This window comes from Phocoena phocoena, chromosome X, assembly GCF_963924675.1.
Source record: "Phocoena phocoena chromosome X, mPhoPho1.1, whole genome shotgun sequence".
Lineage (NCBI taxonomy): Eukaryota > Metazoa > Chordata > Mammalia > Artiodactyla > Phocoenidae > Phocoena > Phocoena phocoena.
Genome location: NC_089240.1, coordinates 85,420,736 through 85,444,036, shown reverse-complemented (window position 1 = coordinate 85,444,036; position 23,301 = coordinate 85,420,736). Strand labels below are relative to the sequence as shown.

The following is a 23,301-nucleotide window of genomic DNA, read 5'->3' as shown; positions in this document are numbered from 1 at the left end:
AGGTACAAAAGATGTGCCGTGTTTACAGATAGGATTGTCTCTGGCTTACTGACCTCCTTTATGGTTGGATGAATAAATGTAGAAATAAATGAATGGGTGAATAAGGAAATCCATACATAAACCAGTGGTTCTGAACATCAGAATGACCCGTAGGGCTTGTTAAAACACAGATTTTGGGACCAACCCCCAGAGTTTCTGATTCAGTCAGTCTGGGATGGGGCCAGAGAACTTGCATTTCTAACAAGTTCCCAGGTCTGCAGATTGCTGGTCCAGGAGCGGTTCCCACTGGCATAAGCTATCAGTGGAGACTCCCTTAGGCCATGATTGTTGTCACTGCAAACTTTCGGCCTGATTCTGCCAAGTAGCCCAAGGGGGCAGTCTAAAATGAATCCTGACTTGGTTGCAGGGTACGGGTGGGTTGCCCACTTTACCTCCCAGCAAACTCTCCCGGGTAGTGTTAGTGTTAGATTTAAGAGAGTTAGAGGTGTTTGTGTGTGTGTGTGTGTGTGTGTGTGTGTGTGTGTGTGTGTACACGAGCATCTGTGCTGCTGTCCCCACAGGTACTGCTATCCTTTTTCACACCTCTAGTGCTAACCGCTGGCCTTCTCCAGGGTCTCTCTCTTTTAACTGCTTCCCTGAGCCACTCTGAGTTTTCTTCTCCAGCACAGAGGAAGCAAACACCATTGATGGCCAGGCTCAGCCAATCTTTTCCCGGGCTTTGGTGACATCTAGTGGCTAACTGGAGAATCTTTGCTTACACTAAGAGAATGTTCTGGAAAATTAACTGAGCAGCCTGGAAAGCAAAAACACCTACTTGTGAACCCTCTGCAAAAGCCCTCCTGAAGGCCTTAGGAGGGCAAGGTAAATGACTGGCTCAGTATGACATGAGTTGAAATGGATGTCTTGCTCTCTTGACAGCTGTGACAGAAATTAGAAGTCATCAAAGAATCTCAAATCACCACCCACTGTATCCTCAGCATGAATGGTTTTCAATAAAAAGTGTCCTTGAATAAAATGGACTAGCCAGGCTAGTCACGAGATCTACAAAAAGATCTATTGAAGTTCAGGTGCATCTGGTACTGACCTGAGGGCGTCCAGATCTGAAGGTCATTGAGAGTTGTTAATGGCCACTATGATATGGGCGGAAGTGTAAGATAATCCCAGATGTCATGTTTTCAAAGTTCTCATGGGAGGTGCAAGGTATTATAAATAGTCAAATGCAATTTATACTTTCATAGAAAGCTTAAACTACTTGTTACAGGAAAGTAAGGGGCAATCGGGGATCATGAAGGAAGTGGCTTCTTAGAGTTGCCATTTCAGGGTTTATAGGCCTGTAGCCATTAGAGAACTATGATGGATCACAAAACATGGTCTTGAGACCTGCAGGATCAGCAGATTCTCAAGCACCACCCCCAAACTACTGAATTTCAGAAACTCTAGGAGTGGGCCCCAGTAATCAATGTTTTAACAAGCCCCATAGATGATTCCAGTGCACACTGAAGTCTGAGAACCATTGGTTTAAAACAAGCTTTAGGGCTTCCCTGGTGGCACAGTGGTTGAGAGTCTGCCTGCCGATGTAGGGGACACGGGTTCGTGCCCTGGTCCGGGAAGATCCCACATGCCGCGGAGCGGCTGGGCCCGTGAGCCATGGCCGCTGAGCCTGCGCGTCCGGAGCCTGTGCTCCGCATCGGGAGAGGCCACAGCAGTGAGAGGCCCACGTACCACAAAAAAACCCCCCAAAAAACAAAACAAGCTTTAAATGCCCCCTGAAAAACCTTGAATAGTGTTTAGAGACTATTAATGAATTCATGGAGGAAACTGAATTATTTCTATGATAACATAGGCCTACTTCTTCTTTTAAACACATAAAGGTGTCTTAGATCTTCTAATTTATGGTTAAAGGAAGAGGATTATTTATTTGCCTTTACTTCTTTGGATTTTGGAGCGTGCTGTCTTGATAAAGTACAATGTCTCCAGAGTAGCTCAATAGTCCTGTGGATGTGGTGAGGATAAACGTAGAAAAAAAACAGAAAAATGCTCCATCTTAATATTAATCTAAGGAACACAAATTAAAATAATAACGGACACCACTTTTCAACTAACAAACTGGCCAAGATCAAGCAGAATAATGTGTTTCATTGAGCAGGCTATGGGGGAATTTTTTTTGAAAAATACACTCCTAGTGGAAACAGAAAGTACCATAATCTTTCTGGCAATACAAATCAGAAGCCTTAAAAAGGTGTGGACCTTTGACTAAGCAATTCCACTTCTAGGAATATATCTTAGAAATAATTAATGATATGTGCAATAATGTATTATAAAGATGCTAAGGTATATTTATAATAATTAAAAACAATTTAAATTTCATCAGCACAGGACTGTATAAAAGAAATGGCTCATATGATAGAACATAATAAAAATCAAGCTATACAAGATTTTTCCAGTTTTCAAAAGGAAGATTTATTTAACAAGTTTCACTTAGTACAATACATCTAATGGAAATCACAATACAAGGAAAGATTTAAACCAAAGCCTCAGAATTTCATACAAACGACATGACCAAACTCCTAAGTATTGGTATTACATCTCAAAATTGTCCCAGAGCGTTTTTTTTTAAAAAAAGTAAAAGTGTACACTCACGTGCCTTATAGGATATTAAACCGAAAAGCTAGAATTAACAAACATGCCAAATGTTTTCACTTTAAATCGTAGACACAGCTCCTATATTTGAGTTTTACAGAAAAGCATGTTTCTCAACATGCATCCAAAGTTTTCAATGTATTGTGGTATAAGAGCAACATTTAACATAAGTGAAATTGCTTTAACCTAAATACGCTTACTGCTTAGGTACACTCCTACAACATAACTAACTTGAGGAAAGCTGAAAGTTGTTTTAACAGTTATGGTCAATACTGAACTTTGTTATTACATCCTAGGTGAATGTTTCAGTGTTCAAAATTACTGAGCTTGAAGTTTTAAAACAATCTTGACTTCCACTTTACAGTAAGCATGAATCACAAGCCTGTAATGCGAAACCGTTAAACTTAATTTTTGTTTGTTTTCTTAAAAAAAAGGAGAAAGCAAAAGGAAGAAAGAAAGGAAGAAAGGAAGGAAGAAAGGAAGAAAGGAAGGAAGGAAGGAAGGAAGGAAGAAAGAAAGAAAGAAAGAAAGAAAGAAAAGAAAGAAAGAAAGAAAAGAAAGAGGGAGGGAGAGGAAAAAGAAAAGGAAGCTAGCTGACCAAGAGTGATCAGAATCAACGATATTTCCCATCTACCAATCATACTGGATATGCCTGACATCATTCCTATTCTAGTCAACTCCCATAAATGCACGGCTGCTATTTGTTGCTGTTGTTTAGTACTCCTTCTCTAAGCGAGGTTTGATTGATAGTCACTGGAGTTTTCCTGCAGAACTTGGTCATATCCACTCATACTGCTCTGACCACCATAACCACCTCCGTAACCACCACTCAGCTGCTGGCTAGCAGGACCTCCGTAACTAGACTGGTTGGATATGCCCATCCCTCCCATCATTTGGCTACCATAAGCACCACCACTTGCCCCTGCTGTAGAATTCAAAAAGAGCTCTACGTAGCTGTGATCATAAGCACCCCCACTTGTGCCTGCGGTAGAATTCAAGAAGAGCTCCACGTATCTGTGTTGCATGTTAGCTTTGTCTTTTGCCATAGCTGCCACAGCATCTTCATGAGTAGCAAATTCAACATCTGCCTCACCAGTAACTCTGCCATCGGGTCCAATTTCAATGTGTACTCTCATGGGGTTAAGAGGTGAGAAAAAATTGTAAATATCATTCTCAGTGGCTCTGTAAGGTAATCCCCTCATGTGTACACAGTGCCCTGTGGTGCTCTGAAAACTGGACCCACCATCTCCATATCTATGATCAGACATTCCTGAAAAACAGTAATTGAGGTCTCTTCCAAATCTATCAGACCCAAAGCCATACCCATCATTATAGCCACCATAGTCATCATAGCCTCCATACCCTCCACCATAGGCACCCCGCCTCATCCTTTCAAACCCAGCCCCTCTGCCAATGCTATTATACCCCCTGCCAGCCCCTGGCCTATCATAGGGACCCGGCCGCTGCATAGCCATGAGCTTTCGAGGGGGATCGTAGTGGGTTCGCACTTCAGCTCGGCTACTCTTGAAGATTTCAATGTACCTGTGCCCTATTCTTTCCTTGTGTTTCTTTAAGGCCTTTTCAGCTATCTCCTGTGAAGCAAATTGCACAAAGGCCTCCCCTGTGCTCCGCCCCTGAAAGTCCACCGGCAGTGTCATCCCATTTGGCACAATTTCCAACCCAGAAAAGAACTGAACAATCTCTTCCTTGCTACAGCCAAATGGGAGTCCTCTAAGCCGGACGAAGCCATCATTGGCAGTATCAGGACTATTTGGACCTGTATGCTTCAACACCCAATCCATTTCAACACTGTTGGACTTGAACACTTCAACGTATCTGTGTCCCATGGTTTCTCTGTCCTTCTTCAGAGCCAATTTCACTTCATCTTCGGACTCAAGTTCGACAAACGCTTCACCACTTGGTCTGCCTTCTCTGGTGTAGATGAAACGAATACCTGATGTGCCATTTTGGATTTTGCAATCGGAGAAGAAGCGCATCACTTCATCAGCTGAGCAGGACCAGGGCAGGCCCCTGACCTTCACCACGAACCCCTCCCTGCCTTCTGTGCTCAGCATCATGGTGACTGTTGGGCTCTTGCTGGCAGGCTCGGTTCAGTGTAATTTCGGTGTAGCTGAAAAAAAATTAAGACTAATTGTCATGGAAAAATGTTCACAATACAGTAAGAGAAAAAACCAAACTATTAATAGAAAACTCAATTACGCTGATAGCTTTTTTGTAAGGCATTTGTATAAACAAAAAGACTTCACCAAATTTCTAAGTCATTCATTCAAAAACTATTTATTTGATACTTATTATGTGCTGGATACCATTAATGGTGGCTATTTCTGGACGGTGAGATTATGGGAGCTTTCTGTTTCAGAGAATGTTTTCTTTGGCCATTTCTGTATGTTCTAAGTTTTCCACATTGATCATATATAAACACATAGTCAGAAAAGATATACAAAAGATGAAAAGATATACAAAGTGAATGGCAACAAAATCAGTGGAAGACGTCAAGAAAGATAGTTATATCTGATTACATGAAAAACTTCGTTACATCAAAAGTAAGATTAAACATAAAAGACAAACAATACACTTCAGAAGATACCTACAACAAATACTATCCTCATTATATAAAAAAACTCATACAAATTAATAAAATCACGGAAATATTAAGGCCAAAGAGGTAAGTGGAAAAAAGATATTATAGAGCATTCACACCTTCATTTTACATTTTTCAGTTGCCAGGTCCAGTACTCGGCTCTGGCATACAAGGCTCAATAAGCCCAGAAAGGGCTTATGGTCCTTCAGAGGCACTGTACATCTTTACTAAAGACAAAAAGGGCAAATAAACATTATCCCTGCTATGACATAATTCTGTGCAGGGTGAAAGGGTGTTATAAAGCAGGGACCGGTTGGTCAATTCTATCAGTACAGAATGGTTAAATGAAAGGACTACCCGGCTCAGGGATCTACAAATTCTTAAAATTATGATGGAGCATAAAATAGAAGGAGGCAAGGCAAGAGATAAGGCTGGCTAGGTAGAGATCGATCCAGGAGTTCTTTTGAGACAGACAGAGGCTAAGGACATTTTAAGGGTTTTAAACAGGGGACTGAGGGGAGAAAAGTGAGGAGAGGGAAGTGAAGGGAGGAAAAAGAAGGAAAGTGAGGGGAGGAGAGTGAAGTAATCAGAACCTTTCAGAAAGATCACCATGGCAACAGTGTGGCAGTCACAGAGGGGATTGGGGTGACACTAGCAAGAGCAGTTAGAACTCTGTCTCTTAGAGATATGTTAAGGGATTCACCTAAGGCAACAGCAGTTTAAAAAAAGGGGGGAGGAAAGATATGATCTACACATTCAAAGCAGTGGACTCTGTGGGACTCGGTAACAGATAAAATATATCAGCAATACAGATGTGAAGATACAGGAGAAGAGTCTGGGAAATGTTCAAACCTCATCAGTCATCAGAAATACAAGTTAAAACCAGAATTAACTGCCATTTTTCACCCATCAACATAGTGAAGTTAAGCAGGGAGGATAAGTCAATACTGATATTCAGGGTTCACAACTAATATACTCCCAGAGGAGTGAAAGTTCATATAGTATCTCTGGAAAGCAATTTGGAAATATGTATCACGCCTTTTGATACAGTAAACCCACTTCCGGTTATGTGCCCTAAGGAGAGGATCTGAAATTCAGACAAAGATTTACGGAGCTATATATTCTTTGAAAGGTATTTTACTAACAAAGATAAAATATTACACACTTTAAAAATTATAAAACTAATAACATGAGAAATTACTTATGATATAATCTTAAGTGACCCAAGATCATAACTGTTTTATAATCTCAACTATGAAAAAGATATATGTTCACATATCCTTCGATCATGCTAGAATTCCTTCCATGAACCTGGTCAACAGAAATACTCACAAATGTTCACTGCCACACTGTTAGTAATGGCAGAAAATTAGAAACCTAATTATCCATCAATAGGGGGATGGCTGAGTGAATTATATTTTATCCTTAAAACAGAATGCTGCGCAGCTGTTTAAAAAAAAAATCTGCCCTGACCTAGGAAGATTTCCAAAATATATTAAATGAAGGAACATGTAGAGTATGATCCTGCTTATTTTAAAATATAAGCAGGCACATATATATGTATGCAAATTCACAGAAGTTCTGGAAGCATTTGTTTTCTGAGAAAATGAACACTGGCGGGTAGGAAGAGTGTAGTGGAATTTCACTGTTTATCCTATATACTTCTAAATAGTTTTAATTTTTAAAAGTCACTGTAATTGGAATTAAGAAGACAATGTTACAAAAGTACATGCATGGGGAATATGTCACATGTTAATAGTGGCTACTCTAGGTGGTAGGTTTATAGCTTTCTCAACTTTCTTTTTCAATTTTTTGTGCATTCTTAATTTTCTATAGAGAGTAATCACTTTTATTTCAGCAAAAAAATAACAGAAAACAAATTTAAATGTTTACTTTTCTGGGATTTAGTATAGCAAATTTGATAAAATTTTCTAATTTTGTATGTGCATGGCTTATCTGACATGGTCTGGGAACACTGGGCCTCTTGGAAAGAAAGTACAAAGTGTACTAACTGCCCTAAAACTACACTGAGGATTCAAGTCAACATTCACTAATTGCCTATTATGTACCTAGAACACTGCACGTGCAGTGATAACAGTCTTCCTATAGACCATTTTTAGGTCTCAGTGACAGATTAACGCCCTGGTTTTTGCTTGCCTTATCTCTTGGACGACCCATCCCATTTAATGTCCCTGCAGCCCTCTAGGCCTTAACATCTCCTCTGTGGTGGCAGGGAGGTTCTGCTTCATCACTGTGTCTCCTGGGAAGGCCACGAGGACTCTGTTGCCTGAAGTAGGAACCAGGATTCCATTTGTGAGTTAAGAATTTGTGCATTTATGTGTGTGTTATATACAGATGTTTTACAGACCAAAATGCTGAGTAGTTATCTCCGAGTGATGAATTACGTGTATTTTTTAAAATTTATAGCATACTATTATTTTTCCAAAGTCCAAAATTGAACACGTAGATTGTTATAAGCCGAAAAATAAACGTTATTTAAATATTTAATTCAGTAAAAAAAATTCATTGGGCGCCTCGGTCAGGCACGCAGCATTTGCCTAGATGTGCCTCCCCCTACAGACAGACAGACAGACAGACAATCAGGCACTGGAGACTGGGTGCCTGAATGGACGGACCAGCATTCAGGCCACTGGACTCAAGATCTGTTTTTCCTAATCCAGGGACGTGGTTTTCAAATGCTTTCCAGCTTACGGTTTCTCTTAAGGGTCCTTTGAGACCCGCCCAGACAGATTGATATACAAAAAACACAGACACAGTCACGAGCGTCCACCATTTCCCCACCAGGCGCAGCAAAGGCGGCTTCCCGGCACTGAGATGGGGGGAGGGGGGTGCGGGGGAGGGGAAAGCAGGGAACGAAAAAGGCGGAGGCGGCCCGCGGACCCCGCTTTGGTCTGCATCATCACCACCCCCGGGTCCCCGTTTCCCACCCACACACCAACCTCTAACGATACCGGATAATTTTCCTCTTTCTTCCCTCAAACGGCTTATAGCGAGACGGTAGACGACGACCAGAACTACTTCTGCTCACGTAAGCGTTTGGTCACGTGAGGATCTACGTCATGTGAGATCTGGGTCACGTGAGCACCGCTCGGCTCTAACTCGGGATTATTAAAGTGCCGCACTTCCTTCTGGTACGAAAATAGGGCGGGTCGATATCCAGAAAGAGAGAGAGTGGTTGGTGGCGTCGCGTCTTCTATGACTGGTCATTGGTCCGCCTCTGGGGATAACCGTCCCAGTTGCCGGAGAAACAATCGGGTCAGGGCTTAATAACTCACCGGTGATTGGTGATGAGGAGGAAAGCGGGTTCCCCGGGCCGCCTCTGCCTTTTTAGCTCTTAAGGTTAAATTTAAAAGCCCAGGTGACTCGTGGAAATCTGTGCTGCATGATGACAGCGACGGTGAAGCTGGTGAGCAGAGTCCGGCGGCTGGGCTGCGTGCTGGCCTTTTGCTTCCTGGCCCTGTTTCTCTGGGGGCTCCCTGGGGCCCGGGCCCTCGACAACGGCTTGGCGATGACCCCTACCATGGGCTGGCTGCATTGGGAGCGCTTCATGTGCAACGTGAACTGCCAAGAAGAGCCGGATTCCTGTGTCAGGTATCAGCGATATTGGGTACCCGCTTCCCTTCGCCTTTCCGTGTATTTGTCTGGCTGTGTTTGGAGGGGTGGAGGGTCTCAGCGAAAAAATTTGAGCCCGAGGGAGAGCTCCCCTGTTGCTGCTGCTTTTTTATCCCCAGCAGACTGCCCTGGATGGGGACTAGTCCTAACTTCTCTCCATGTGACCCCTCTTGGCGTGGGAGTCCGGGCAGCGGCCTCTGCTTCTCCACCTCTCTCTGCTTGATCATCCAACTAAGGACTTCTCCATTTACCATCCAGTTCCGTTCAGACCCTTATTGAGAGCTGCTGCTCTGTCTCTGCCGGGTACTAGCAGTGAGGACAGCTGTGGTGAGTAGGAGAGACAGAGGACTAAGACGAGTGCCGTTTCTTCTCCTTTTGGGGTCACGGGTTCCTTGGCTGTAACTGGAGGGAATTTAGAGTGACCACGGAGTCTCTGAGATCTCCCCACCCCGTAGCCCTTGGGTATGGCATGTTTTTGGAAGGTTGAAGTGGAGGATCTTTATCTGTGGAAGGTTGATAAGACAGGTATTGATCCTTTCTGACCCACACATCCCTCGTCTGTAAATTGGGAAAATAACTAATCTCAGGGAACGACTCTGAGGTTAGGTAAAATAGTTCTTATCTCACACAGGTTGGCTTTCAATTAGATAACCCATTTAAAGGACAAAGTACAATGCAGTACCAGATTCCTCAATTAGGCATATAGAAGAAATGTTCTTAACCTGGAATCCATGGGAAAATTAATGCAAATCTGCAAATATGAGTATGTATGTTTTTCTGAAGAGAGGATCTTGAGCTTTGTTCACATTCTCAAAGGGATCCGTGACCTAGAAACAGTTAAGAATCACTGATAGATATTGTTTAAAACATAATAAAGACACCCTTGTTGCAAAGGCCCCTCTGTAAGCAGCGGTCATGGTAACATCCCAGTGGCCATAAGTTATTCCTATGAATGTCTTTACAGATGAAGTCAGGATGTTGGTCAAACATGACAGAATTAATTGGCTTGCTAAGTTTCAGACTAAATCCATCCATCGTGACCCTGGGGTAAATTATGGCCATCACATATTTCTTTTTTGGTCTCTTCCTTTTTTCCTAAGTGGTGGTTGTCTTATTTTTGTATCTGATTGTATAATAAATGCATGATCATGGCAAAAATTGCAGATGGTAAAGAAGAGTATAATAAAAATAAAGATTCCCCTCATTCCACCACCCAGAAATAATCATGATTAAAATGTTAATATATGACCTTTCAATTTTTTTCTATGTAAATAAAAACAGATTTCTTTTAAAATGATTGTCAATAAAAATGAGATCACATTTATGTTGTGAGCAGTTAACCACAAGACTGAAGTCTACCTGCCTGGGTTCAAATTCTAGCTTATTATTACTTAGCCAGGTGATCTTGGGCAAACTAAGTACCCTTTCTAAATTAAAGAGTGAGTGCCTGGCACAGAATAAGAGCTTTAAAAGTTAAATTGACTCTTTGCATGGTTTCTTTTCTGCAATTTGTTAGTTCCCTATTTTCCATCTGGTATGTTTGGGGTTCTTTTTGTTTGTTTACGTTTTGGTTTTTCTTTGTTTTTGGTTTATCATATGTTGTAAATACAGTGGTTCTTATTTTATTTATTTATTTATTTTTAAGCCACGCTGCACGGCTTGTGGGATCTTAGTTCCCTGACCAGGGATCGAGCCTGGGCCCTCAGCAGTGAAAGCGCGGAGTCCTAACCACTGGACCACCAGGGAATTCCCAATACAGTGGTTCTTGCTGTATTTTGGTTTTGATATTTATGTATCAAACATCAGGTTTTTCCTTTATTATTTCTGGCTCCGGCATCATGCAGAGAAGGTTCTTTCCTACCTGAAGATAACATAGTCATGTATATTTTGTACTAGTATTTTTATGTGTTTTTAAAGTATTTAAATCTTTAATCCATCTGGACTTTATTCTCCTGTAAGCAGTACTACATTTAATATATACTAAATTTCATGGTATCAAATGGCTGGAAGGATCTCTTTCTGAACTTTCTCTTTGATTCCATTGATCTGTGTATTCTAATGCTAATGGTACTACACTAGCTTCATTTACATTTCGTAGACTGTTCACCTGTTTAATCTTTGAGGTGAACTTTTTGAGTCATGTTGCGAAGTTCCTTAAAAAGTCCTTTGGGGATTTGTCCAGGGTTTTATTAAATGTCTAGAAGTGTATAGGGAGAATTACCTTTTTTTTAGTATTGAGTTTTCCTATTCAAGAGCAAAGGAATGTCTCTCCATTTGTTCAAATAATTTGGGAACATCATAGTTTTATTCAGATGAGCCCTGCACATAATTTTAAAATTACCTCTAGGTATTTTAGGTTTTATCTGTTGCTTTTTTGATTTCTCTTGTGAATGGTGTCTTTTTCTCCGAATAGGTCATTGCTGATATCTATAGAAGCTGTTGATTATGTTAACTTTGTAGTTTTACTTTAGTAAACTGTCTTTTTAATTCTAATAGCCTTTTCAATTTCATGTATTTCTCATTCCTCTTTTAATTGTTTGGTGTTCTTAGGGTAGAGGGGAAAGGAGTGAGAAGAAAAAGGGCCTAGTCCAATTTACCTTCCATTGGTTGTGATTACTACCAAATTATTACTGGGTTGAAAAATAAATTGCAAAACCCCAAGATGCTTAACAAATAGGAGTACCCAGGCATTTGTTTAATGAATTGTAATGATTCTTGGAATTTCTCTTTCAGTGAGAAGCTCTTTCTGCAGATAGCTGAGATCATGGCCTCAGATGGCTGGAAGGATGTAGGCTATGAGTACCTCTGCATTGATGACTGTTGGATGGCTCCCGAAAGAGATTCAGAAGGCAGACTTCAGGCAGACCCTAAACGCTTTCCTGGTGGGATCCGCCGCCTCGCTAATTATGTGAGTTTATAGATAATTCTTTTTCATTCAGGAGACTATAAGCACTTCTGTACCTAAGCTTGCTCAGAAACACTTAGAAAGTAAAATAGCTGCTGTTATCCAAACAATGAATTCTAAGGCTAATCAGGTGGAATTTTCATCCCATCAGCAGATCTATGTTTTGCAATAGTTCTTGAGGCCCATCTTGAAGGAGTTCTCCTTTTGTGGAAACAGGTGAATTCTCTAGGAGGAAAAAGGAACTTGGTTCTTGACATGTGTGCATGTATTTCCATATAAGCTTTGAGCAGCTATCACAGTTGTACTATAAACTAGAGTTTTAGAAGATAGAAGGGATATATTCTGGAGATTGTTAAAGAGTAATAGAGCTGGACACTAGTTAAAGGCAATGAAGAGTGATACTGAGTACAATTCAGTACTACTGCAATGGGGGGAAGAGCCAAGCTCAGTCCCAAATACACCAAAGAGGAGTGGGGTTTTATAGCCAACGAGCAGATTGTGGGGGTCAGTGGATGGAAAATTACTAAGATGAGACATCAGGAGGAGGGGAATTCTTGCTAAAGGCAGGCTGAGGACTTGGACATCAAGGGTGGGGCATAGGGAATTTGATCAGATATCAAAAGGTGGGGAGATGACTTTACAGGATTCTTGCTAAAACTGGACGCGGAAGACCAAGGTAGAGGCCTACGTGAGAAGAGGTTTCAGAGGGGCCTGAGGTTTGGTTAAGGAGAGTCTTTGTCCAGATAAATCTATCATTGACCTGAAAAGGTAACTTTTAAGATCCCATCAGAGCCTGCACACCGCAACAAAGAGTAGCCCCTGCTCGCCACAACTAGAGAAAGCCCACGCACAGCAACAAAGACCCAACACAGCCAAAAATAAATAAATTTATAAAAAAAAAGATCCCATCAGAGGAAGATTAGAGCAACTGAAAACTTTCCCTTCAGTTCTATGCTATAGTTACACATATAGTTTGAACTCAGCAGAATTGGAGACTTTGCTCTTTATCTTCCAACAAACTCATCTGGATAATTTTGGGGGTTTTGGGATGGGGGCAAAGCCCCCCAGTACCTGGTGAAGTGTATTGGTCTCTGCCTCCAGCCTGGAGTGGTTCTCTCTACTTCATGATTGCCCTTCTACTGAGGTGACTCTTTTCTCTCATTTCAGGTCCATAGCAAAGGACTGAAGCTGGGGATTTATGCAGATGTTGGAAATAAAACCTGTGCAGGCTTCCCTGGGAGTTTTGGATACTATGACATTGATGCCAAGACCTTTGCTGACTGGGGAGTAGATCTGCTAAAATTTGACGGTTGTTACTGTGACAGTATAAAACATTTGGCAGATGGTATGTTTCATTCAAAAGATTTAGCCATGAGCAAAGGGCAGAACTTTGAGGCCAAGGTAGCTGAGCATCCAAAGTACTAATCCTCACGTTGGAAATACCCAGTCACAATACTGGAAATAATTATTCTCAATGTGCCAGAGCTCCTGCCTCTTCTCTTCTTGCAGTTTGTCCATGCATTTGTTCATTCACGCATGTAAAATCCACGTGTGCCTAACCACAGCTAATACCGTGCACTTTTAATTCAAGAGGGCTCTGAGTTAATTACAAATAGTAATTGTAACTCTCCTTCCATCACTTGGAAAAGCATCCAGAATGTCAAACAGTCACAGAGAGAGGAGCATCTTCATTCCGGCCTCTCCTCAATATATGCACCATCCCACACTGTCTCCTTGGAACAATCCCAGCAGTCTGTGCAGTACTACACACAGTGTAAGCACAGAGCAGTCACCTGTCTCTGCTGCTGGTTTAAAATATAAACATGGCCCTTCCAGGCAGCCTCTTTTAAAAATATACAGCCCCAGCTGGAAATTCCCTTCTTTCCCTTATTTTACACATTGTTTTCTCATACAGGTTATAAGCACATGTCCTTGGCCCTGAACAGGACTGGCAGAAGCATTGTGTACTCCTGTGAGTGGCCCCTTTATATGTGGCCCATTTTTAAGGTGAGCTAGTGAGCACAGAATCCAATAGAGCCTTGCTGATAGATTTTCAGAACTCAAGAACAAAGGCGACGAAGGTCCCTGTCAAAGCCCAACCTTACTTAACACTCTCATCCTACCATCTCTCCCAGGATCCACCCACTTCTCACCATCCCCACTGCTATAATTGGAGACTAAGCTACCATCAGTTGGGAAGCCAGTCATCTTTGATTCTTCCTTTTGTCTCACGGTTCCCAACCTATCCACCAGCAATCCTCTTAGTACTATCTACAAACTATATCCTGAATCAGCCCACTTCATTATCATGTTAACCTATTCAGTTTCCTTCTAAGGGCTTAGCACTATATGGAATTATTTGTTGATTTGCCTATTGTCTGTCTCCTCCATTAGAATGTAAGCTCCAGGAGGGCAGGGACCTTGTCTGACTTTATCACTGTATCCCTACCATATGGTAAGTGTTGAATAATTATTTATGGAATGAACCCCTGTTGTCTCCTTCTAATCTCTGCAAAATTCTCTCACCTCTTTCTCAACATCTTAAACCTCAGATATCCCACCTGCCTATCTACAAATTTTATTCATTCCTTCAACAAATTATATGCCTAGGATTCAAATTGCCTGATCATATGCTTGCTAAGTCCTGTGTAATTTGCAGGTTTTACTTATTAAAATCATTTTAGTTATTTTTTTATTGAAGTATAGTTGATTTACAATATTATATTAGGAGATCGTTATATTTATTTCTGATTATAAAAGGAATACATGTTCATTTTGGAAAAGTTTGAAAATACAGTGAAGTGTGTGACAAAAATTAAAATCTTCCATAATCCCGGTACAGTAGTCCCCCCATCCATGGTTTTGCTTTCTGCAGTTTCAGTTACCCACAGTCAACTGCAATCTGAAAATATTAAATGGAAAATTCCACAAATAAACAATTCATAAGTTTTAAATTGCACACCATTCTGAGTAGCATGATAAAATCTCGCACCATCCCACTCCATCCCGCCTGGGACATGAATCATCCTTTTGTCCAGCGTATGCATGCTGTGTACGCTACCCACTGATTAATACCTGTATAGGAAAAAACGTAGTATATATACAGTTTGGTACTATCCGCGGTTTCAGGCAGCCACTGGGAGTCTTGGAATGTATCTCCTGCAGATAAGGGGAGACTACTGTACCTAGTTACCGTTTGGTAAATTTCCAGCAAGAACAGTGTTAAAGCCATTTTAAGTAAGATTTTAAGTTATATAGCCTACTTCTGAAGCAAACTTCTTACAACGAAATTCCATTATAATAAGGATTTAGCTCTCCTCATGGAGACCTTTAATCTGTAAACTAAAGAGGCTACGAGAGCCTTTTTTAAACATGATTGTTTTCATATCACAAGAATATTAGTAGAAAGTAAACAGAGGAGTTATCTCTGTTTTCACAGCCCAATTACACAGAAATCCGAGAGTACTGCAATCACTGGAGAAATTTTGCTGATGTTTATGATTCTTGGCAAAGTATAAGGAGTATCTTGGACTGGACAACTTCTAACCAGGAGAGGATTGTTCCTGTCGCAGGACCAGGAGGTTGGAATGATCCAGATATGGTAAGAAACTGAGCCCTCCTGTTCAAGCCCCTGCAGTGGACCTGTTTCCTACTTGACACTCAAGATAAATCAGAAGGGAGAAGTTCCTGGGAGCAGGCTTTATGTGAGAGTACTCAGAGCAGGGTGCCCTGGAAGGTGACTTGTCTGTATCTCTAGGCAACTTTAAGAATGTTTTGTCTTATCTCACTTGAAGTCTTTTTTTAAAAATCTATTTATTTATTATTTATTTGGTTGAGCCAGGTCTTAGTTGCAGCAGGTGGGCTCCTTAGTTGCGGCTTGCAGGCTCCTTAGTTGTGGCATGCAAACTCTTAGTTGTGGCATGCATATGGGATCTAGTTCCCTGACCAGGGATTGAACCCAGGCCTCCGGCGTTGGGAGTGTGGAGTCTTAACCACTGTGCCACCAGGGAAGTCCCTCACTTGAATTCTTCATTCTTTGTCCCAGTTGGTGATTGGCAACTTTGGCCTCAGCCGGGATCAGCAAATAACTCAGATGGCCCTCTGGGCTATCATGGCAGCTCCATTACTCATGTCCAATGACCTCCGACACATCTGCCTTGAAGCCAAAGCCCTTCTTCAGGATAAGGATGTAATTGCCATCAACCAGGACCCCTTGGGCAAGCAGGGGTACCGGCTTAGAAAGGTACAGTAAATACATCTTCTCCTGCCTTTTAGTTTACAATTCATCCAAATGTTTATTTGGGGTGTGTATTTTTTTTTATAAATTTAATTAATTAATTTAATTTTGGCTGCTTTGGTTCTTTGTTGCTGTGCGTGGCTTTCTCTATTTGCGGCGAGCGGGGGTTACTCTTCGGTGCAGTGTGTGGGCTTCTCATTTTAGTGGCTTCTCTTGTGGAACACGAGCTCTAGGCACGCGGGCTCAGTAGTTGTGGCTCACGGGCTCTAGAGCTCAGGCTCAGTAGTTGTGGCGCATGGGCTTAGTTGCTCCATGGCATGTGGGATCTTCCCGGGCCAGAGCTCGAACCCGTGTCCCCTGCATTGGCAGGCTGATTCTTAACCACTGTGCTACCAGGGAAGCCTGGGGTGTGTATTTTAAGATGGTTTAATATCCAAGTACCAAGTTTGTCTTGCACCTAAATCTGTTACATTGGAGGATCTGCACTGATCTTTTGAGAATGTATTTTTTAATCTTGATATCATAATCAGTAATGAGGCTCCCTCGTGCTAATTTTTCCTAGAAGTGCTCGGTAGTTCTGATTATAAGATTTAATGCCACAACTAACAAGGCAGCTTATTGCTAGTTACCAAGCTATCACACCTATTTTCTTGACTTACTTTTCAGGAGGACAACTTTGAGGTGTGGGAACGCCCTCTCTCTAACTTAGCCTGGGCTGTGGCTATGGTAAACCTGCAGGAGATTGGTGGACCTCGTTCTTACACCATCTCTCTTACTTCCCTGGGTCAAGGACTGGCCTGTAATCCTGACTGTCTGATCACGCAGCTCCTCCCTGTGAAGAGGAAGCTTGGGTTTTATGAATGGACTTCAAGTTTAAAAACTCAAGTAAATCCCACAGGTACTGTTTTGCTTAGGCTAGAAAGAGCAAGCTAGACTGCATTAAAATGCTTCCTTTAAAATGTATTATTTTGTTGCCAAAGTGACTACCCCACTTTTGTCCACCTTCAGCTGTTCTTATTTCTTTGAGTAAAAGTTTCTACACTTGAGCTTTTTTTGTTGTTGTTGTTGCTGTACGTGAGCCTCTCACTGCTGTGGCCTCTCCCGTTGCCGAGCACAGGCTCCGGACGCGCAGGCTCAGTGGCCATGACTCACGGGCCCAGCCGCTCCGCAGCATGTGGGATCTTCCCGGGCCGGGGCACGAACCCGTGTCCCCTGCATCGGCAGGCGGACTCGCAACCACTGCGCCACCAGGGAAGCCCCCTACACTTGAGCTTTGTGATGATTACCACTTCTAAAGCTATCTGGAGAACATTTTTGGGGAAAAGCCTTTGAACCTAATGTAAACTGCTGAGAAAATAATAGCTTAATAATATAATAAGTAAAATAATAATTTACAGACATACCTCATGTCATTGCACTTCACAAATACTGTGGGGATTTTTTGGTTTGGGGTTTTTTTTTTTACAAATTGAAGGTTTGTGGCAACCCTGCGTGTATCACAAGTCTATTTGGCCCTATTTTTCCAACAGCATTTGTTCATTTTGTCTCTGTGTCACATTTTGGTAATTCCTGCAATATTTCAAACTTTTTCATTATTATATTTATCATGGTGATTGCAATGTTACTACTGCAAAAAAAAATTCTCTGAAGGCTTAGATGATGGCTAGCAATAAAGTATTTTTAAATTAAGGTGTATACATTGTTTTTTTTAGACATAATGCTATTGCAAACTTTAATAGATTACAGTATCGTTTGAACATAAGTTTTATATGCACTGGAAAACCAAAAATTTGGTGACTACCTTTATTGGAACCAAACCCGCAATATCTGTTGCCTGTATTGGAACTATGTGCCAGGCACTATTCTAGACGCATATGGTGTAGTGACTCATTTTTATCCTCCCAACAACCCTGATGTAGGTACTTATTCACTGTAAATTACAGCCAGGATTTAAACCCAGGCTTTTAACCCTTACACTGCCACCTACTGAGGTATTAATAATTGGATGGCACTAATTATCTTAGCCTAAAGAGAAGATATAAACTACTTCCTCAGTTGAAGGGCAAAAGAATACCCCAACAGGAATAACCTTCATAAATGGACAATTTAGAGGCAACCCAACAGACGACATTACTTAATTTTTATGATAGAATCTTGCCAAGAAACATACCACCTGGGTTTCCAAATCCAAGTTGTTTGCAGTCTAGATCCAACAAATGCAATTGGCTTACTTTCACCAACAATAGTTGATACATTATGACCTAAAATACTGAACCTCTGGCCAGAAGACCCCTTCCACTTTAAGATGAATTGCCTTATCTCTTGAGGTTCCGTGATGAAGCAATGAACTTCAAAGTGGCATATGGAGGAATGAGTTAGTTACTGAGGCAATTTCCAGATACTCTAATTCCTTGCTTTTCCTCCAATTGGTTTACCTGAGGACCAACCTGCAGTCAGTGCTTCAGGCCTGCTCCTTCCCCACCTCCCCTTGTACTATCATCACCCTTCTCCCACATAAGCAAAAAAGGGTGTATTCATCTCACCCATCCAGAATGCAGGACAGTACAAAAGCTAACAGGGCACAAAAGGCCCACTCAAAATACAAAGTGCATGTTGTTGTAACAATCCCTTTGCCTGTCAGGTGATTACCGATTATTTTCAATAAAATTGGAGGGCTAAGCATTGTCAGTTAATAAAAATTGGAATAGAATTGGTAAATCCAGACAATTCAACCACAGAAACTTGGAAGAAAACTGCTCTCATTGAGATGTGCTTCCAGTCACCAAAATGTGTAGCTTATTTGCTTCACATCCAGAGTTTTGCAGCACAAGAATGAAGCATACAATAGCATACAAAGAGGATTCCAACTGTTAGGCATTTTACAAAATGGACAGTTATCCCCCATAGGTTCCATTGGGGAGTTTCACTGGAAATTCTATCCTTTGCAATTATTTCAACATGATGAAAATAATTTATATCTACTTTAAAATGTGAGGAAGTATATAAAAATGCTTAGGGGGCATGAAAATAAGTCTAATGACATATAATATAGTATGCTGTGCCTAGAGAACCGGGTTGAAATTCCTCATACAGTGACTTTAGTAGTAAACATTATGAGACAAATTTCACTCCTGGTGAACCTCATATTCACTATGGATGTAATTGTTACTGATCTCATTCTATTTGCCCTGAATTCAGGTCTCTACTTATGTCCCATGATAACCAATAACAGCCTTTGCTTTTTAACAAAAGGAATCCCATGAAGTCCCAAGTGATTAAAGTGCAAATTAGACCATCATAGCATCTGATGTGAGTTCAACCAGTCAGATTCAACCCCTAATACGTATCCAGAACCATCAAGCATAAATTTCCCAAGGAGAATTTTACTGATGGCACTAGTTAATTTCCCTTCCAGAAAAATAAACAATTGAAACTAAACAAAGTAAACAATCTCAAATGTTTATTGCCTTCATAACAAAACAAAATACGAAGCTCAGAACTGGATCACTTGGCCCTGTAATAGAACAAGAAAAATGGTGAGTTTTTGTATTTTGCAAAGAACCTTTACTCCATCAAGAACAGCGTCTATTCCTAAAGGGATCACCATCCTTTATTAAGGCCAGTCTTCTCATTCTCCCCTTCCTACTCATGTCAAAACCAACACCAAAATACTTTGAGCTATGGATCTAAGTTTAGTTATTTTCAGAGGATTGCCCCTGATCTTGATGCCACAAAAATGAGTAGGCAGAAATGTTCACCTCTCTCAACATAATAAAGCCATAGAGAAAATATTGCACCTTCCACCCCATAATTATCTACCTTTCTCTTCTTATCTCCTCCCAGCTCAAAATGCTTGCATCTCTTAATAGCCAGCATTCTCTTAGATCTGCAGTTCGGCTCAACACATTCAAGCCTCAGCACAATCTTCTTTGTAGTTTTAGCCTGGAAAATAAAATTAAGTCAAAGCCTTCATAAATCACTACAGAAAATCTTTCTTCAAAAATATGACTGTTGGGTCAAGTACTACTTAAGGCAAAGCTCTGCAAAGTTTAAGAGTTGTGACAATCTGTTTTCAGCTATAGGGAGAAAACAGAAATGTGAAAATCAGTGTATTTAAGAGAAAATGCTGGCAGATTATCTAATTGAAATCAAGTTCTCCATTCATATCAAACATCCTAGAGGGCTTCTTATCAAATAGGCATTCATCACACCACCCTGGCCTTTCAGCTCTACGTAGTTAAGTATTCCACACACCCAAAAATGGGTCATCTGAGTCCATCCAACTATGAAATAAACACAACTTTCACAACCCATTTAAATAAGAGTTAATAAGTACTACTTAATATCTATTCTCCAGAGACTACCCACAACTACATCTAGGTTTTATGTGCGTTCAACTGTATTATTTAACTCCCCACAAATACTCAACTTCTAAAGCCTGCTCCTGTAGTTAGAATTCTATTCTTAAAAGTTCTCAAAAGAGCAGAAACCTAAGTACAATGTCCCTATCTCCTAAACAAGTTACCCAAATGTGAAAAGGCATATCACCACCTAGAGATCAAACCATTTATTGCACCTAAATGAACACTAAAATCACTCCTGAATACTTTCTGGAACCAGGCTGAATGAGGACCTAAGTGCCAAAAGAAATGCTATGTTCGTGGGAAGGCTATGCTCCAAGCACTGTATACTTTAGGGGGTAGACAAATCACCTGAGGTAGAACAGAAACTCAAAAATTCAGCCTGAGACCAACAGGGAATTCAGGAAGCCAGTGGAAGAACTAAATAGCTATTTTAAAGAGCTTTAAGACTCCATGAGTTAGGTAGCAGACTGACTGTAGCCTTCTGAACTGAGAAGCAAAATAAGAGAACAATTCTTACTGCAAGCATGAGCTAAGGATTCGTTAGGACATGGCAACGGATAAGGAAGAGGGTGAAGAAAAGGATTTACGGGTGTCCTCAAACTTCAGTCCTGAGGAAGGCAGGGCACATTCCTGGATTTTTGCCTCTTCAAAAAGAGGACAAAAAAATATAAAACAATGAGGCAGTGCAGTATTGTAGACTGGAGTGAGACCTGGATTGCACTTCCAGCTCCACTGCCTACTAGATGTATGTCTCTGCAGGTAACTGAGATAACTTCACTAAAACTATGAAAACACATACCTATATTGTAGAGATGTGTGGGCTAAAAACAAATGGGAAGTCTCTGCCACAGTAAGCGGGAAGCATATCAAACAGTGACCACTACAAACCTTTTTCCGGAAAATCGGCTTAGTCTGCCCACCATAGCCACTCTGCTTCCTGTCATAACGCCGCTTTCCTGGGAGAATGAAAGTTATTTGTCAGGGTTTATCAAACATAACAAATCACAACCGACAAGTGGAAAAGTCTTCTCAGCGGTTTTATCTTGGGCTTTCCAGCAGAAATATCAATGCCCCAGTGGGGAAGGGAGGGAGGACTGGGCTCGTGTATTATATAACACAAATGCCGCATTAAAACTAAATCACGTATGCGCATCTTACCCTGGGCATACAGAGAATCCTTGCCCTTCTTGTACTGTGTCACTTTGTGGGGTTGGTGCTTGCCACACTTCTTACAGAAAGTCCGGCGGGTTTTAGGAACGTTCACCTAGTAAATAAACCGTTCAGAACGCGCAGTGTTATCAGACCAGCCGCACAAAACGCCCGACCCGACACAGCTAAAGCTAAGGCATCCCACGAGGACTAAACTCTCAAACTCGCTAACACACAACGCTGACTGGAAGGTGGTCCGGCCCCATGTGCTTCAAATACAGCGGCCTCCGCCGAGCCCAAACTAAAACGAGAACATATTCACTCTACCGCTGGCTAAGTCTACCTCTTTGACCCCATCACTTCAGTTCCTGGCCCCGAAGCCCAGTCCCTTTGGGCTCGATCGCGGCAACACTGAGTTTCTTTGGTACAACGAGTCCACGTAGGAGCCTGGACGCATCCCGGGAAGGAACCATCAACCGGGAAGTAAAGATTAAACTGGATGTTGCCTGGCCGCCACCCCAAGAACCTACCATGTTTGCGAGAGCGCTATCGGCACGGAAAGAAAGAGGCCTGGCCGGAAACGGAAGTATATAGGAGGTTTCTGGTCGCGCTTCCTCATGGGAGTCGGTGGGAACGACCATAGAGTTTAAGGCTCTGTGCGCCGCGCCCTCTGGCGGCTGAGAGGACTCGATTCAGGATCGCGGGCGCAGGCTTAAGGAAGGGCTCCGGCTGAGGCTGATCCACTCTCTTCAACTTCCACCCGCCTCCCTCCAGCTTTGCAACTTTTCCTCACTTCATCACTTTTGGTGGATACTGCTGCGTAGCACCGTTAAGTGAAGGAAGCAGTGCTCTTCCCAGACCATCTGGCCTCCGTGTGCCTCCCGAGGGAAGCCAGGACTAGGGTCGGTCAAGTGGAGGAGCCCTCCACCTCCATATCCCATTCCCGTTCCACTTCAAGGACACTGGGAACAACATCTTTCACAGTGAACTGCTGGTTCACTGAAGGCTTGGAGGGAGTCAGTGCTCTAGTTTATCTATCACATGGCTAGTTGTTGCATTCCACAGATGTTTATTGAATGCCTATTCTGTGTTGGCCACTGTCCTAGGGGAGGGACACAGTAATCAAATAATCAATGTCATAAATGTATAATTACAGACTAAATACTTTGTGAGAAAGGAACAATGCTCAGCATTAAACAACCTCCTTTTGTTGAGGGAGCAAGTTGGCTGACCTAGGTTCTGAAAAGTGAGGATGAAATTGTTCAGCTCCAACAATAGCAATAACCAGGCCAAAAGATAGGAAGTATCCAGCATTTCTTCACTTGCCTGCATACCTGGCAGAAGGCATGTGCTAGGTTTCAAGAGAGTCCAGCAGAGAAAGACTGCAGGGTACTGAGCATTTTAAATGAATTGTCCCATAAAATTCTCACAGTAATTCTAAGAGGTAGGTGATACTATTATTCCCATTTTACAGATGAGGAAATTGAGGCCATAGGGTGTTAAACAATTTGCCCAATGCTGCTAGTATTTAGTGGAGTCAGGATACAAACACGGGTGATCTGACTCCAGAGCTTGGGTTCCTTTACCATTATATGATATGATTGTGTGGCCTGGTAATTATAATAGCTAACAATTACTGAACACTTATTATATGCCAGGTATTTTCCTAACTACCTTACATACTACCTCTTTTAATCCTAACAACCCAAGTGGTATGTACATTTATTAGTGTTTAACGGGCGAGAAAACTGAGGCACGAGAGGCCTTAAAT

At 41.7% G+C, this 23,301-nt stretch overlaps 3 protein-coding genes across 10 annotated transcripts; 1 reads left to right on the top strand and 2 right to left on the bottom strand.

Moving 5' to 3' along the window:
• Window positions 1-3,368: 3,368 nt before the first annotated feature.
• On the bottom strand, window positions 3,369-4,718 carry HNRNPH2 (heterogeneous nuclear ribonucleoprotein H2). Of its 8 annotated transcripts, XM_065900429.1 has the most exons (3): window positions 4,321-4,718; window positions 3,623-4,023; window positions 3,369-3,562 (listed from the first exon to the last, which is right to left on the bottom strand). In XM_065900429.1, the coding sequence occupies exons 1-3, from the start codon at window positions 4,716-4,718 to the stop codon at window positions 3,369-3,371; spliced, it is 993 nt and encodes a 330-aa protein (XP_065756501.1). The 8 variants fall into 8 exon arrangements, with proteins under 8 accessions (XP_065756501.1, XP_065756496.1, XP_065756500.1 ...); XM_065900424.1 differs by having other exon boundaries at window positions 3,623-4,718; XM_065900428.1 differs by having other exon boundaries at window positions 3,369-4,023.
• Window positions 4,719-8,559: 3,841 nt separating this feature from the next.
• On the top strand, window positions 8,560-16,988 carry GLA (galactosidase alpha). The gene is made up of 7 exons (XM_065900479.1): window positions 8,560-8,854; window positions 11,609-11,783; window positions 12,948-13,125; window positions 13,696-13,787; window positions 15,220-15,381; window positions 15,826-16,023; window positions 16,684-16,988. Exons 1-7 carry the CDS (start codon window positions 8,646-8,648, stop codon window positions 16,948-16,950), a joined length of 1,281 nt encoding a protein of 426 aa, XP_065756551.1. The 5' UTR covers window positions 8,560-8,645; the 3' UTR covers window positions 16,951-16,988.
• A 2,472-nt stretch (window positions 16,989-19,460) lies between these two features.
• RPL36A (ribosomal protein L36a) lies at window positions 19,461-22,171 on the bottom strand. The gene is made up of 5 exons (XM_065900480.1): window positions 22,061-22,171; window positions 21,540-21,645; window positions 21,270-21,337; window positions 19,837-19,959; window positions 19,461-19,531 (listed from the first exon to the last, which is right to left on the bottom strand). Exons 1-5 carry the CDS (start codon window positions 22,169-22,171, stop codon window positions 19,511-19,513), a joined length of 429 nt encoding a protein of 142 aa, XP_065756552.1. The 3' UTR covers window positions 19,461-19,510.
• Window positions 22,172-23,301: the final 1,130 nt, after the last annotated feature.

What these genes read in the sequence shown, in the direction of transcription:
- HNRNPH2 (XM_065900423.1), bottom strand. Translation starts at nt 4,718, where the DNA reads ATGATGCTGAGCACAGAAGGCAGGGAGGGGTTCGTGGTGAAGGTCAGG.
- GLA (XM_065900479.1), top strand. Translation starts at nt 8,646, where the DNA reads ATGATGACAGCGACGGTGAAGCTGGTGAGCAGAGTCCGGCGGCTGGGC. An exon ending in ATATGTGGCCCATTTTTAAG is followed by an intron (nt 13,788 to 15,219) that starts GTGAGCTAGTGA and finishes CTGTTTTCACAG; the next exon opens with CCCAATTACACAGAAATCCG. An exon ending in GTTGGAATGATCCAGATATG is followed by an intron (nt 15,382 to 15,825) that starts GTAAGAAACTGA and finishes TCTTTGTCCCAG; the next exon opens with TTGGTGATTGGCAACTTTGG.
- RPL36A (XM_065900480.1), bottom strand. Translation starts at nt 22,171, where the DNA reads ATGGTCGTTCCCACCGACTCCCATGAGGAAGCGCGACCAGAAACCTCC. An exon ending in ATAGCGCTCTCGCAAACATG is followed by an intron (nt 21,646 to 22,060) that starts GTAGGTTCTTGG and finishes TTTATTTACTAG; the next exon opens with GTGAACGTTCCTAAAACCCG. An exon ending in GGATTCTCTGTATGCCCAGG is followed by an intron (nt 21,338 to 21,539) that starts GTAAGATGCGCA and finishes TCATTCTCCCAG; the next exon opens with GAAAGCGGCGTTATGACAGG.